Genomic DNA, 14372 nt, shown 5'->3' with positions numbered 1-14372 from the left:
CAGCCCAAATGAGAGACTGTGTCGCTAGGAAGCTGTGTTTGCTCTGTGGTTTCTCTCTCTCTCTCTCTCTCTCTCTCTCTCTCTCTCTCTGTGGTGTGTGTGTGTGTATGTGTGTTTGGAGACTTTTTTTTGAAAAAACTTTCTCAGGGCCTACATGGATATGTTTCCCCATGTTGGATGCCATTATTTAAACAGATTTTACTTTTTTAAAAAATTATTTTATTTATTTTTACTTAAAAATTTCCACCACCTCCCCTCCTCCCATTTCCTTCCCCTCCCCTACTCCTCCCTCTCCAATCCAAAGAGCAGTCAGGTTTCCCTGCCCTGTGGGAAGTCCAAGGTCCTTCCCCCTCCATCCAGGTCTAGGAGGGTGAGCATCCAAACAGACTAAGCTCCCACAAAGCCAGTACATACAGTAGGATCAAAACCCAGTGCCATTGTCCTTGGCTTCTCAGTCAGCCCTCTTTGTCAGACACATTTAGAGAGTCCGGTTTGATCCTATGCTCCATCAGTTCCAGTCCAGCTTGCTTTGGTGAGCTCCCATTAGATCAGCCCCACTGTCTCAGTGGGTGGGCGCACCCCTTGCGGTCCTGACTTCCTTGCTCATGTTCTCCCTCCTTCTGCTCCTCATTTGGACCTTGGGAGCTCAGTCCAGTGCTCCAATGTGGGTCTCTGTCTTTGTCTCCATCCATTGCCAGATGAAGGTTCTATGGTGATATGCAAGATATTCATCAGTATGGCTATAGTATAGGACCATTTCAGGCTCCCTCTCCTCAGCTGCCCAAGGATTTTTCTTTGGGCTGCCAATGTTCAAAAATGAAATGAAGACTTCTTATTAAATATAAAAGTTTGACCTTAGCTTAGGCTTGTTACTCTCTAGGTTTTATAACTTAACCCTTTTCTATTAATCTTTAAAGTATTGCATGTCTCATGACTTTTATTTCTCCTCCTTCATGACTGACTTCCTTTATGTCCAGCTGTTACTCAACCTTTCTTCTTCCCAGAGCTCTTTCTGTACAGAAGTTCTTGCTATACCACCTGCTTAGCTACTGTGTGTGTATGTATATATATATGTATATATATTACTTTAAATTTTTTTCTGTTTTGTTTTGTTTTTTGAGACAGGGTTTCTCTGTAGCTTTGGTGTCTGTCCCGGAACTAGCTCTTGTAGACTAGGCTGGCCTCGAACTCCCAGAGATCCGCCTGCCTCTTCTTTCCGAGTGCTGGGATTAAAGGCGTGCACTACCACCGCCTGGCTTACTTTAAAATTTTTATTTTATTGTTTTTATAGTGCTATATATGTTTCTTCACTCGGCCATTTAGATTTTTATTAAACCAATCACAGTATCTTTACACTGTGTAAAGGGATATTGCATAGCATTTTCCTGCTACTGGGTTGCCTCGTCCAATCTTAATATGAGGGGATGTGCCTGGTCTTATTGTAACTTGTTATGCCATGTTTGGTCAATAGCCTTAGGAAGCCTGTGCTTTTCAGTAGGAAAATGGAGGAGGCGTGGATCTGGGGGAGTGCAGAGTAAGGGAGGGGCTGGGAGGAGAGGAGGAAGGGGAGGCTGCTGTCAGGATGTAATATATAAGAGAATGAGTAAAAAGAGTATTGCTGTATCCGAATTCCCACCCTGAATAAAATACCAAGAGAATCAAACAGGACAGCAGAAACCCTTTTGATATCTCCCATCCCCATACAAAAAGAATTCACAAAGACACCAACGCCTGCAATGAACATGTTTTATTCTCCTTCCTGTGTCATTAGCATTCTAGTAACTAGATAGGTATTTCTTCATTCATGTGAATCCACAGATTAGAGAAGAATTCTGGGTCCCACACCACAAAGTTCTTAACGGTAGAACAGAAGCACGGCTGCTTCAGTTATCTCCCGGCTATTGCTGCTCCCAGTGTGAGTTCCATATCCTTCCGCATCAAATCCAGAGAAGTCACCACACTCCATGGGGTCCCTTTCTGGGAAGAATCCTCCTCCACCAATGCAGTGCTGAAAAACAAGGGGAGGAAGTATCAATGAGAGGTGTTATCGTTCAGATATAAAGTTCCCTATCAAAAGGTGTTAGATACTGAACACCTGATCTCCAGGATAAGTAATATTCAGAGGCAGAACATTGGGGAAAGGATTAAATATGAGGACCCTGCCTTCATCAGTTAGTTAATCACTAATGGAGCTACCATTTTGAACTGACTATTGGGAAGTGGTGGTGATATGGAAGGGGGTGTCTGGTTAGAGGAAATAGATCACGGAAGGTGTGAGTGGCATGTTTTGAAGGGTTTCTTGCTCTGACCTTCCCTGGTCATTCTTGACTTCTTGTAACTAAGAAGTGAGTCATATTGCTCAGATATGTTATTTCTGCTCCACTATGAATTTAAAAGCAACAGCGCCAAATGACCATGGGTTAAAATCTCGGAAACCATCAAGCGTTACTATTGCTGTGAGGAAACATCATGACCAAAGCAAGCTCGCTCTCTTGCTCTGGCTGGTGTGTGGCATGGTACTTAGTGTGTTTGGAGACCCAAGTGGCAGAGATATGGCACAGGATCAGAGGTGACTTCAGCCTTACTCTGTATCTGTGAGTTTATCCTTCTCATTGCATTCCCTAATAAATAGGTTTTTAAGCCTTTATGAGTTCATGCTTCACAAAGATGAATTGAAATCCATGGCCTGTGGCTAGCTTGTGTGGCATCCTTGTTCCATGGGACCCAGAGTGCAGACATCTGTTAGCTGCCACCTGGACATGGTGGAGGCCTTCTCTGATTAAGCACAGGGTCCCACAGAAAGCCATCAGTTAGGCTGCATGCTCTTTCACATCTGGAGCTGATCTCACCATGCACAGTGCCATAGGTTATGTATTAGTCACATTAGTGGCCCCAGCCTCCCCTCTCCCCCACGCTGAACCCTGCGGCTGTTTTAACAGTTCAATATTTCTGATCTGCCTTGTGCTTCTGTCTGACATGACCTGTTCTTCATATGATCTTGCTGTTTTGTGGACTAAGGCTGTCTCCAACTCAATACCAAAGACACCAGGTCTGGTCAAGGAATAGTCACGGCAGTCACAGTCTGGCCTGTCCCACGCCTAAGCACAAGCGCTTTTTCTACAGCTTCAGACCATCCCGCCCTGTAGGAGCAGGGCCTGCATCTAGCCAATCTCTCAGCCAAGCGGGCCTGCTCTGCAGCGTGTTTATGCCCCTCTACGAGCTTCACATTTAACACCAGGTTTTATTTGTATTTGTTTTTGTCTTTTGGGACAGGGCTTCTGTGTGTATCTTTGGCTGTCCTGAAACTCGCCTTGTAGACCATGCTGGCCTTGCACTCACAGAGATTCGCCTGCCTTTGCCTCCCTAGCACTGGAATTAAAGGCGTGACACACCATGCTTGGTGAACACTAGGTTTTAAATTACATGCTCTGGGTTTCCTGTGTGCAATCAATCAATCCCTCTAAGACCCAGGTGGCTCTACAGGATAGACACTTCCCACCAGTGATTGACCTGGTTGTTAGGAGTCCTCTCCCATTGCTATGCATGCCTGCCAGCTTCCCTTGGCATGTACCCCATCCCCTAATCAGGTTATAACCAAATTTTGTTAGATATAATTTGTTTCAGCTTTGCTAGGTCTCACAGGTTATTCAGGTTGTGCTCCAGAACCTTAGTGTTACAATGGCAACACCTGCTGGCTAACATCCTTATTACACCATAAAAATCTCAGCAGCCACCTGAACCTGCCACCTGAACACTGGCTCCACCTGCTGATAAATCAAGTATATTACACCTACCACAGTTTTCTGAGAATTTTAATGGAGGTAAATTATTTGATAACTAAATATTAGATTGATAAATAAATAATTATTCAACAACAATTGTGGATAATATCACCATTCACGAATTTAAAAACCTTTTCATTTCTACTATAGATGGAATTTTAGAAGAGATTTATGACCTATCTGGGATGTATACATTCTTAATCATAGTTTCTATAGTCTGGAAATTCATATTGCATCCTTAAAATATGGTTTGATAAAAGTTCCAGGAATGAGAAACTTAGACTTATACACTTTACAAACTGACACTGAGAAATTACCAAAAGGATTCATTCCATGGATTATAAATTAACAGGCAAAATTTATTCCATAGAACATGGAAATGTTCAATTGGCAGAAAAGATTTATTTATATCAAATGGTTATGGAATGTTAGCAGATAGAAGGTTTGTTTTGGAAGGCAATTTGCAAGCTTTCCAGATAATCTCTAAGGATAAAAGTTATGATTGATGGCTAAAATTAAATCCTTAGAATCATATGTGAATGATGAAAACAAGAAGCTGAGTGATCTAATGAAATCATTGGAATCATTCTCTGTTCAGGAAGTTCAAACCCTACAGAAAGCAGTGAAAAATAGATTTCAATATTTAGAAGAACTTGTTAAAACTGATCAAAAGAGCATTGATGCTCAGACAAAAGAGATTAGAGGGGCCTTAACATTGCAAGTATCTCACAGAGTCAGAGATGACTTGCCAAGACTTGTAATTTCACCTGATATAATCTATCCTGTTACATTTCTGAGAAGGCAGCAAACATTAACTATCCAGAAGGATATACAGAGAGTAAATGGGAACATATACTTATGAAAGATTTAAAAGATTTTAAGGAGGCAATAGTTTCTTATGATACACATTCAGCATCTGTGAGGCAGTTGGTAAATACATGGTCTTCAAGAAATAGGATTATACCATGTGATTGGCTTCAACTAGCCTTAGCAATTTTATAATATGGTCCTCAGCTACAATGGAGGAACTATTAAAGAGAGGAAGCTAAGGTCCCTGAACATCAAGGTAAAAGTCAGAGAATATGAGGTTTCCCAAGATCAAATTCTTGGTGAGGGTCATTATGCTGATATAAATAGTCAAGCCACTAACAATGAACATGTTGTGTCTCTATGCCATAGAGCGGCCTCAAATGCTTTGGACAGGATTCAAGAACTAGGAAAAGAATTGAGTTGTATACTAATGTTATACAAGGTCCACAAGAACTCTTCGGTGACATTTTACAGAGATGGACTAAAACTGTTCATATAGGGGTGTCAGATCAAGAAGCTAGATAAGTACTAATAGAATCTCTGGCTTTTGAAAATGCTGAGAATGCAAAAAGATACTTGGGCCTTTAAAGTTCAGATCAGCACCAATAGATGAGTGGATTTAACACATAGCCAATGGTGAGTCTCTTGACTAATGAGACCTGGGCAAGAGAGGCATTTTCAAAAGGCCTGAAGACACATCAAAATGTGAATTTTTAAATTGTGGTAGAATAAGACATCTGAGAAGAAACTGAAGACAGAGAATTCCTAAAAATAATGTTTCTTCTGGGAATGACCCAAGTAGAAGGCCCCAACCTTCTTGACTATGCAAAACATGTGGTAAAGGTCAACATTGGGCCAACAAATGTAGACCAACAAGAGACAAACAAGGTAACTCTTCACCGTTGGGAAGCTTCTTGGGGGACCTTTTACAGGCCCCCAAGTTGAATGTGTTCTAATCATTCCCAGTAAGTGTGGAGGACAATCTTTCCCAGAATAATTAGAAAATCAAGGATCTATTGTAAAAAAGCATAATACTTGCTGGATGATAAAGTAGTTTTGGAGGATAAATCAAGAGTTTCAGGAGGAACTATAACATGTGTACTTGGCAGACTTCGATAAATGACCAAAGACCAAAGCTAAAAGTACAAATAAATAACATCGTAATTGAGGGATTATTAGACACAGGTGAGGATGTGACTATTAATACTCCATAATCTTGGCATCTGAATTGGCCTCCTCAGGTAGATGTTCAATTCCTTGGGATTGGAACCTTTTCTCAGGTAAAACAAAACATGCGATGGGTTGAATGCACAGGGCCAGAAGGACAGAGAGGAAGGCTGAGGCCATCTGTGGCTAATGTAGTAGTGGCCCTATGGGGTCATGATATACTGCAGCAATGGAATACCCAGATTAATATTCTTCACATCTCTGAAACAGGCCATAAACCAACTCATGTTTCTGTGAATAATATTAAAAGGCATTATAAAAAAACAGTTTCTGACCATCCAGACTGTACAAAAACAAGGCAAACAGCTGTCAAACTCTCAGTGGTACCAACAGTCCTACCCTTAAAATGGTTTTGTATTATGCTTATAAACTTTTTATTTAGACAAAATGGGGAACTGTTGTGAGAATTCATTCTGTCAATCGCTTTGGGGTGCCTGCTTTAGGGCATGGCTTGTGTGCTAGGTGATGACTAATAAGCTTGAGAGGAAAGCATGCTCACTCTCTTGCTCTGACTGGTGTTTGGCATGGTCAGAGACCCAAGCAGCAGAGAGGTACATTGGATCAGAGGTGGCTTCAGCCTTACTCTGTATCTGTGAGTTTGTCCTTCTCATTGTACTCCTTAATAAGTCAGTTTTTATACCTTTTTGAGTTCACACTTCACTTATGTATAGGCAAACCACTCATACGTATCAAATTAAAAAAACATATCTGAAATAAGACAAAATAAAATACCACCCAAAGAAGCTAGTAACATGGGAGTTGAGGTGATGACCCCAAGGTTAAGACATCTTGTGCTTCTATCAAAGAAGCAAAGTTCAGATCCCATCTTCGACATCAGATCTCAGTACCCAATTGAAAGACTTAAGCTCCAATTCCCAGGGAGCCAATATCTCCTTTTGATCTCTGTAATAACTTGAATACACATGTACTCACATACAAATAAAGTCAAGTAAATGTTTTAAAAATTCAGAATAATGCCTATAAATCCCTCCTTGATCCCAAACATATTCAGCATCCAGACATCTTGGCACACTATTTGATATTCACCTACTCAAATGAAAACAGTGAAACTATTCAAAATGTCTTCTATTCCCATTCTCTGTATTCAACTATTAATAAATTAAAAATCTTTGGAACCCATTAATGCCTCCTCTTTCCCCAGATTCCTATCACAGTTCATCAGGCTTCATTTGGACCATGGAAACCATTTAAATACTTATTTCCTTATGCTTACTCTTTTCTTCATTAAAATCTGTAACCTCTAGGTTCATACCAGTATCATCATTGACAAAAAAAGAATGCTCACATTAATCTTATTTGCCTGTTTAAACATTGCAGTGGTCCTCATGACATACAGTCCAAAAACCACTGGTGTGATGCAAAAGTTGTTTCCTGATCTAGTCCATATTAACATTTCTGAAAAAAGAGATATTCCTGTATCCTACCACATCTTACATCCCAAAATTTAAAACACCTCGCTACTCCCTCAACACCACAGGCTCTCCTCCATTTCATCATTCCACATCACATTCCCAAGGTCCACCTAGACAAGAAGCTGCCTCATCTTGACCAGGTGAAGTACAAGTTAGTGACTGAGGAATAAATAAATGGACACTGAGATCTTCAGGATCACCTGCCAGGAGCTCATGCTCCTCTTCTCATAGTGTTACATTAGCGAGGGATGCATCACAAAAGAGCATGCTATTTTTTAAGACAGAGTCTTACTATGTAGCTCTGGTTGACCTGGAATTCACTATGTATCTGTTTCACTCTTATAGCTAAATCCTGGGTGGAGAGCAACTCTCTAACAATCTCAGCCCCCAATGACTTGCACACAACTTCCTGAATACAAGTGTCACCCTCATTCCTGGTGACTGAGTGCTTCATCCTAAAAGCTAAGCAAACAGCAACAGTGCATTAGAAGTTTGAAATGTTGACCATGGTTTTCAACAAGACAGGATTTCTGTATCTAGACAGAAATTCTTATCCCTGAGACGTAGCAAGGTATAGGGAAAGGTCACACTCTCATACATGTACACACACTAATTCAACAGTCTCCCATGCTCAATATACACAGAAACACACAGGCAACCCCGTCTTATTCGTGAGCCTCTTTGGTCACTACATAGACTCACATGTTCAGTATTACATCCAGTGACCTTCACCCCAGGACACAAGGCATTGGCTGCTCTCTCATTATTAAATACTCTGAATTGGATGTATCCTGCTGTGAATTCATCTGAAAACAAAAGACAGTAAACAGCATTCAAGGAAAGTGCTAGAAATCACTGTCAACCCAGAGTTTATGGTGTCAGGTTCAGGATATACAGTCTAAAATATCAGACCCACTGGGGAAGCTTCACCTGTTCTCATCCACAGACCCCAGGAGCTGGTTATTGAGAAAAGGTCCCCATATGTCAGTTTGAATGGAGAAATTTCTGATACAGCAAGGTCTCTACCGAATGTCTCCAAGGACTTGTCACAGCAGTTAAGTGCATTCATTTTGGCCCTGTTAATATTTAACCTTGCTAACTTTTCTTTAAAGCCTTATATTCCAAGAATAAATAAGAAGTTCTTTGAATTATACAGCAAAAGTTTAACATTTCTAAGGGTACATGACCCATTTGGATTTATATTAAACAACAGAGCAGTCATCATTCACAACTGAAATAAATACATTGTTTTCTCTTGTTCAACCCTGTGCACATGAACCTGTTCTGTTCCTAAATAAACTTCAAACTGATAATGGGATTGCTAAGAGTAGATTCCAGAACCATGTATCCCCAGGGCAAACGCTAACTCTCCTGCTCATGGCCTGTACTTTCAGCAAGTTCTGGGACCCTCAGTGCTTCTTTTAATTTGTTAGATGGGTTAGTGATAGTTGAGAGCCCAAGGACAATCAATTGAATGAAGTGTAACAAAACAGAAATAGTCATAGAAGAGAAGCATGCTGTAGTGGATGGCAAATGTCTCTTATCCATCATAACTGAATTTACCACGTATCCTTCAGATTGTTCAGATGAGCGTTAGAGACTTACTTCGGCCAAAGGGGGAGTAATACCATGCTGTCTTCTGTGCATCACCAAAGTCGTAGGTCACAGGTAATGCTGGACCATTGTCAGTCCAACACTTCCCTCCTCCATATTTCACTGGGTACTTCTACAAGGAACAAAGGAAGTCACTGGGTAAGGACTGCAGCACTGGCACTCCCAGTAACACTGCCCTACACAGAGAAGCACTGCTTGTGTGCAGTAAGTGAGATTGTTTCCAAACCAGTTAGATAAGAAAGACCCCTTCCCATTGTCTTTGTCTCTCTGACATTCTTGGCTGCTCTCTCTCTCTTCTCTTCTCTTCTCTTCTCTTCTCTTCTCTTCTCTTCTCTTCTCTTCTCTTCTCTTCTCTTCTCTTCTCTTCTCCTCTCCTCTCCTCTCCTCTCCTCTCCTCTCTTCTCCTCTCCTCTGCTCTCCTCTTCTCTCTTCTCCTCAGCTCTCCTCCTCTCCCCTCCCCTCCCTTCTCCTCTCTTTTCATCTCCTCTCCTTTTTTCCTCTTCTCTCCTCTCCTCCTTTCCTTTTCTTTCCTCTTCTTTCTTCTCCTCTCCTCTTCTTTCTCCTCTCTTTTCCACATACCCCTATGTTTTCCCTTCCTTGGCTCATTACACTTTAGAATGTGAGGAACACAGAATACCCACATGCCCAGCCCCAAACACTTGCCTATCTCCAACCCATGAGAAGCAGCCTTGATTAGCAATCATAAATACCTGGTACAGGCCAAACAGATTATGGCCCATGCGCTGAAAGAAACCACTAAAAGTGCGATACCGCAACAGGGATCTGTTCCTCCAATTTTTCAGGGGGCTATTGTTGGGCACATGCCAGATCCCCAGGTTCTCAGCCTGGATGTCGAAGTAGCCAGGGTTCTGGAAAGCAACAAATACTGAGTCTGACCAGAGGAGGAGATTTTACTGAGTAAAAGTTCCTAGAAGAACTGATATCCCTAGGCTCCAGGTGGACAGAGGGCCAGCCATGCTCAGATGACCTATTTTCAAGGTTCCCCCACCACTACCACCTGCTTACCAAAAAGCCTACTTGGGAGGATTCTGAGATTCAAGGTAAGCACTTTTCACTTCTTTGCCCATGTTGAAGGACAACCTTCCCACCCTCTCCAGGGCATCCTTGAGCTACACTCACATCCTCACGCTTTCCCCAGTGACTACAGAGTGTACCTACCTTGTAGTCATCACTTGTGGCCCCCTCTGCAGTCCCAAAGGTGTTGTAGTTGGCCCAGTTGCCATCCCCCTCTGGGTTTTCTCTTCTGTTGCCTTGCTGACTGGACCAGCGATCGCCCACCGTGCATTTCCCATGCATGTTGTTCTCGTGCACACTGGCCACCAGGGTCCAGCCACCACCATCAGTGGTCATGTCACAGAAGGTCTGGTAGATGGCACCATTCTCCGTGCGAAGGAAATAGAGGCCATCTGTAGAGAGAAGCAGTCCACTGTCCTGTGTGCAGGCTCATTGTCCATCTCTGCTCTAGAAACAGAATGGCTCTAGGAACTACAAACATGGTTAATTGATTTGGGATTTCCCTCTGTTTGCCATAAATATCATTGGTTAATAATGGAACTTCTTTGGGCCTACAGAAGAGCTATAGGAGAACAGTGCTAAGTGGGAAAAACTAAAAGGAATGCTGGGAGAAAGGAGGCGGAGTCAGGGAGAAGCCATGGAGCCCCCACTGGAGACAGACACACCAAAACTTCACTGGTAGGTAATGATCTCGTGGTGATGCACAGATTGATGGAGATGGGTTAAATTAATATGTAACAGTTAGCCAATAAACAGCTAGAGTTAATGGGCCAAGCAGTGTTTTAATTAATACAGTTTACATGTGATTATTTCAGGGCTAAGCAGCCAGGAAACAAACAAGCAGTCTATTCCAACAGCTAATGCCTCATATCCTGGGAGTCCTACCACATGTGTCCCTGGGTTCTGCCTGACTTCAGAAAGTCATGTTTCTGTGACTGAAGGAGAACATGGAATTACCCAAACTGACAGTGATGCTTTTCTAATGCTAAACAGAGTATTTACAAAGGTTTTAGTAATTCTACTCAGTATATACACAAAGAAGTGGGAGCAGGGACTCATATATGTACATTCATGTTTGTTACAGCTCTGGACACAAGACCTGAAAGGCAGAAACAAGTCAAGTACTTTTCTATAGAAAAAGGAATACCCAGTATATTCTATGCTGTCTCCTATGCAAAATATATATTGTGTACATTCCTATATATCCAATAGATCAAAAAGAGTAAAGTGAACTGAAGAAATGGCTCAGTGGTTAAGAGCAAGTACTGTTCCTGCAGAGGAATTGAGTAGGTTCTCATCCCTCAAACTTGGTATTTGTACAAGTGCATGTCACTCCAGTTCCGCAGGACTAGATGGCCTATTTCAACTCTACATGTACCTACACATACATGTACACAATATCCCACACAGACATGTTTATCTACACACACAGTAATAATAATAAATCTTTTTAAAATAAATGAACTATTTTACAACACATATGAGCTTGAAGATTGCTAACAAAACGAGGCAGATTAGTCATATGAGGTAACAGAAATCGACAGATTCATAGAAGTAGGAAACAGCACAGCAATTCACAGGGAATATGGGAGTTCATTGATACAGAATTTCTATTAAAGGAACATAAACTTTCTGGGGATGGATAGTGGTGATCCATACCCTTGTGAAAGTCATTCTTGACTCTGAATACCCTTAAAGTTGATTAAGCACATTCCACTATGTACATTTTATCACATTTTCTATATACAAATAAAGCTGTTCCATGGGACAAAAGCCTGATTTCCTAGCTGGGTTGTGTGTTTGCATTTCTGAGACAGGGTCTTCCCAGGTGACTTGGAGATTTCAATCCTCTGCCGTAGGCTCCCAAGTGTTAAGATCACAGTGTGCTCTTTAAATGTTCTTCACTCACCTTGTGCCCCAGTGACCTCCTGCTTGATTTCCTTGCAGCTTCTGAACAGAGAGGAAGACATAGGATTGGCTCGGCTGTTGGTGTCCAGGTTCTCTTTAACAGGAGAAGATGCAGAGTTTCACACTCATGGGACACCCAGCCTCCCCTGTAATTCATCCTAAACTCATTTCATGACTTCTCAAAGCCTCCCTCTGAGAATCAACAAGATTTCTAAGTAGGAATAAAGATAAGAGATTTGAAGGTGTGGAGAATTTTGTGTCCAAAGTCCTAAAAAAGAAAAATAAGGTGAAGTTCAACTTTGCAGGTAGGAGAAATGCAGGGAGTCTAATGTGCCTGAAGCATGGATAATGAGGTAGACAGGGCAGAAGCTAGAACAAGAGAGCCTGGAATCAAAAGCCTTGCAAATTGGCCTCAACTCTGCAAAGTCCTCTGAGAACCTAGAAGACTGGAAACAAATGAGAACTTTGGTGTCAGAGCTGCTCAGATTGTAAGTATCTCCATGTTTACAAGTCAAGCATTTTTAGATAGTATTTATTGTGTCTGAGCCTCAGTTCCCTGGTGTCTAATATCAAGCTGACATAGATTATCATGTGGAGATCACAAAAGATGACATTTAGGGACTTGCCTTCTTCCTTAAAGATACCAAAATATCTGTGAAAAGGAATTACTCATTTAAAATAATTTTGAGTTCTTGTAGAGAGCAGGATTGAAGTAAACATTCTCTGCTCACAAACCAGACCATTCCCTTGGCACTGAAACTCAAAGGCCAAGGTCCTAAGCATAAAGAGTGACTAGGATGGGACACAGTTCCTTCAGAAGTTCCCGTGGAGCTACACACAAGTATAGAGTTAGGACTAGGGCATTTTCCAACAATCTCACTGCCACTGTCCAATTCCTTCAAGAGGCATCATCACCCAGCCTACATCTCAAAGGTATCATCTCTATGATGGACGCCATAGATTGTATTTACATTCCAGGAAAAGAACATAAACCCACAACTAAACACAATTTATTATTGTACAGACTGAGGGTGGGCAATAATTGGGAAAGGCTGGAGGGAGAAAAAGAGTGGGAAAATAATGCAATCATATTTAATTTAAAATATTTATTATTGTTATTTTTAAAGGCATGAACTGCAGTGACTCACTTCTTTATTCCCTCATTTGGGGAGCAGAGGTAGGTTTGAAGGAGGAAAAGAAGTAGAAAAATAATGAAATTATATTTAATTTCAAAAATTTATTATTATTTTGTAAAAAGGCATGAGGTGTGGTATTCCACTTACTTAATCCCAGCAGTTTGGAAGTAGAGGTAGGTAGATATCTGATTTTGAGGCCAATTTGGTCTACAGATCAAGTTCCAGGACATCTAAGACTACATAGAGAAACCCTGTCTCCCAAAACAGTAAACAACAGGAGCGATAACAACAAAATCATGATCTCTGGCCCTCAAGAGAACCAGGTCTGGAAAGTATCCAAGGCTAGTGCTGACTGCCTTTAAAGCTAGAAGTGACTTGAGGAGTCTGGGGTCCTATATCAAGACTCACCTGCAGTGCACCCTCTGGTGACCAAAATGATAAACAGCAGGATTCTGAACTGGATCATGGTCATCTAGAGAAAGACAAGAAGAAGGTCACTCTCTATCCAGACCATCTTTTTCCCCATCCCTGTCTGGGCTCCTATCTAGTCCCACTTAAAGGCTCCATCGTTTCCTTTAAGCTCCTTGCATCTCTGGGTCCTAAAGCAGACCCGAGCTGGAGTCCACTTTCCTTCTTCCACTGACAGCAACTATACCTTCCCCTTCATACCTGGCCAGACACTCAGAGTTGTCCGCTGAGTTGAGATGAGCTCTTCTCTCTGTGCAGAGTCTCTAGTGTGGTCCAGGTGAGGCTCTTGTCCTTTTATGGGAAGAGCCTGGTGGGAATAGCCCAGACTTTGCCAGGCTCCCCCTTTTCTGGCAGGATGCCGCTGCACGATCAATTTTTTTTTTTATTGCTGGAAAGTTCTTTGTATAGTGTTGACTCATGGGATTCAAAGTCTCTAAAAGATAAATTCTAAATGTCATATACTAGTACTATCACCACATTTGGAAATTTTATTCATTTATGTATTTCTAAAAGGAAATAGGTGAGGAGGCTTGCAATATTTGCCATCTGCTGTAAGATGTCTTTCTGTACATTATGAATATGTGTTTCTCTCATTGGTTGATAAATAAATCTGCTTTGCTATATGTCAAGGCATGATAGAGCAAGGCAGAAAATCCAAGCAGAGATGTAGGAGAAAGGCAGATTCTCAGAAATGTCTGCTAGCTGCCAAGCAAGCAAGACATGTAGAAAATGAGGTAACGTAGATGGACACGATTCATTCCCAGCTGCCTAGACCACAAAATAATATCTCAGAAACCATATTATTCGCAATACTGTTGGGCCAATAGCTTAAGCATATTTCTAGCTAGCTGTTATAATCTAAAATAACCCATCTCCATTAATCTGTGCATCACCATGGCAAAAAGTATGGGTAGGCTCCAATGAAGGTGTCTGTCCTGGGCGGCGACTACATGACTTCT

At 41.6% G+C, this 14372-nt stretch overlaps 1 protein-coding gene across 1 annotated transcript; it reads right to left on the bottom strand.

The window, feature by feature from the left end:
* Positions 1-1855: 1855 nt before the first annotated feature.
* LOC130874585 (intelectin-1b-like) lies at positions 1856-13411 on the bottom strand. Its single transcript, XM_057769975.1, has 8 exons — positions 13354-13411; positions 12528-12535; positions 11811-11901; positions 10046-10293; positions 9577-9735; positions 8858-8978; positions 7955-8058; positions 1856-2008 (listed from the first exon to the last, which is right to left on the bottom strand). Exons 1-8 carry the CDS (start codon positions 13409-13411, stop codon positions 1856-1858), a joined length of 942 nt encoding a protein of 313 aa, XP_057625958.1.
* Positions 13412-14372: the final 961 nt, after the last annotated feature.

Source organism: Chionomys nivalis, chromosome 5 (assembly GCF_950005125.1).
Source record: "Chionomys nivalis chromosome 5, mChiNiv1.1, whole genome shotgun sequence".
NCBI lineage: Eukaryota > Metazoa > Chordata > Mammalia > Rodentia > Cricetidae > Chionomys > Chionomys nivalis.
This window is presented reverse-complemented; position numbering and strand designations above follow the sequence as displayed.

Coding starts and splice junctions, on each gene's coding strand:
- LOC130874585 (XM_057769975.1), bottom strand. CDS start 13,411: ATGATCCAGTTCAGAATCCTGCTGTTTATCATTTTGGTCACCAGAGGG. Junction 8,979..9,576: donor ATCTGTTTGGCCTGTACCAG/GTATTTATGATT, acceptor TGTTCCTTGTAG/AAGTACCCAGTGAAATATGG. Junction 8,059..8,857: donor TTACTCCCCCTTTGGCCGAA/GTAAGTCTCTAA, acceptor TTTTGTTTTCAG/ATGAATTCACAGCAGGATAC.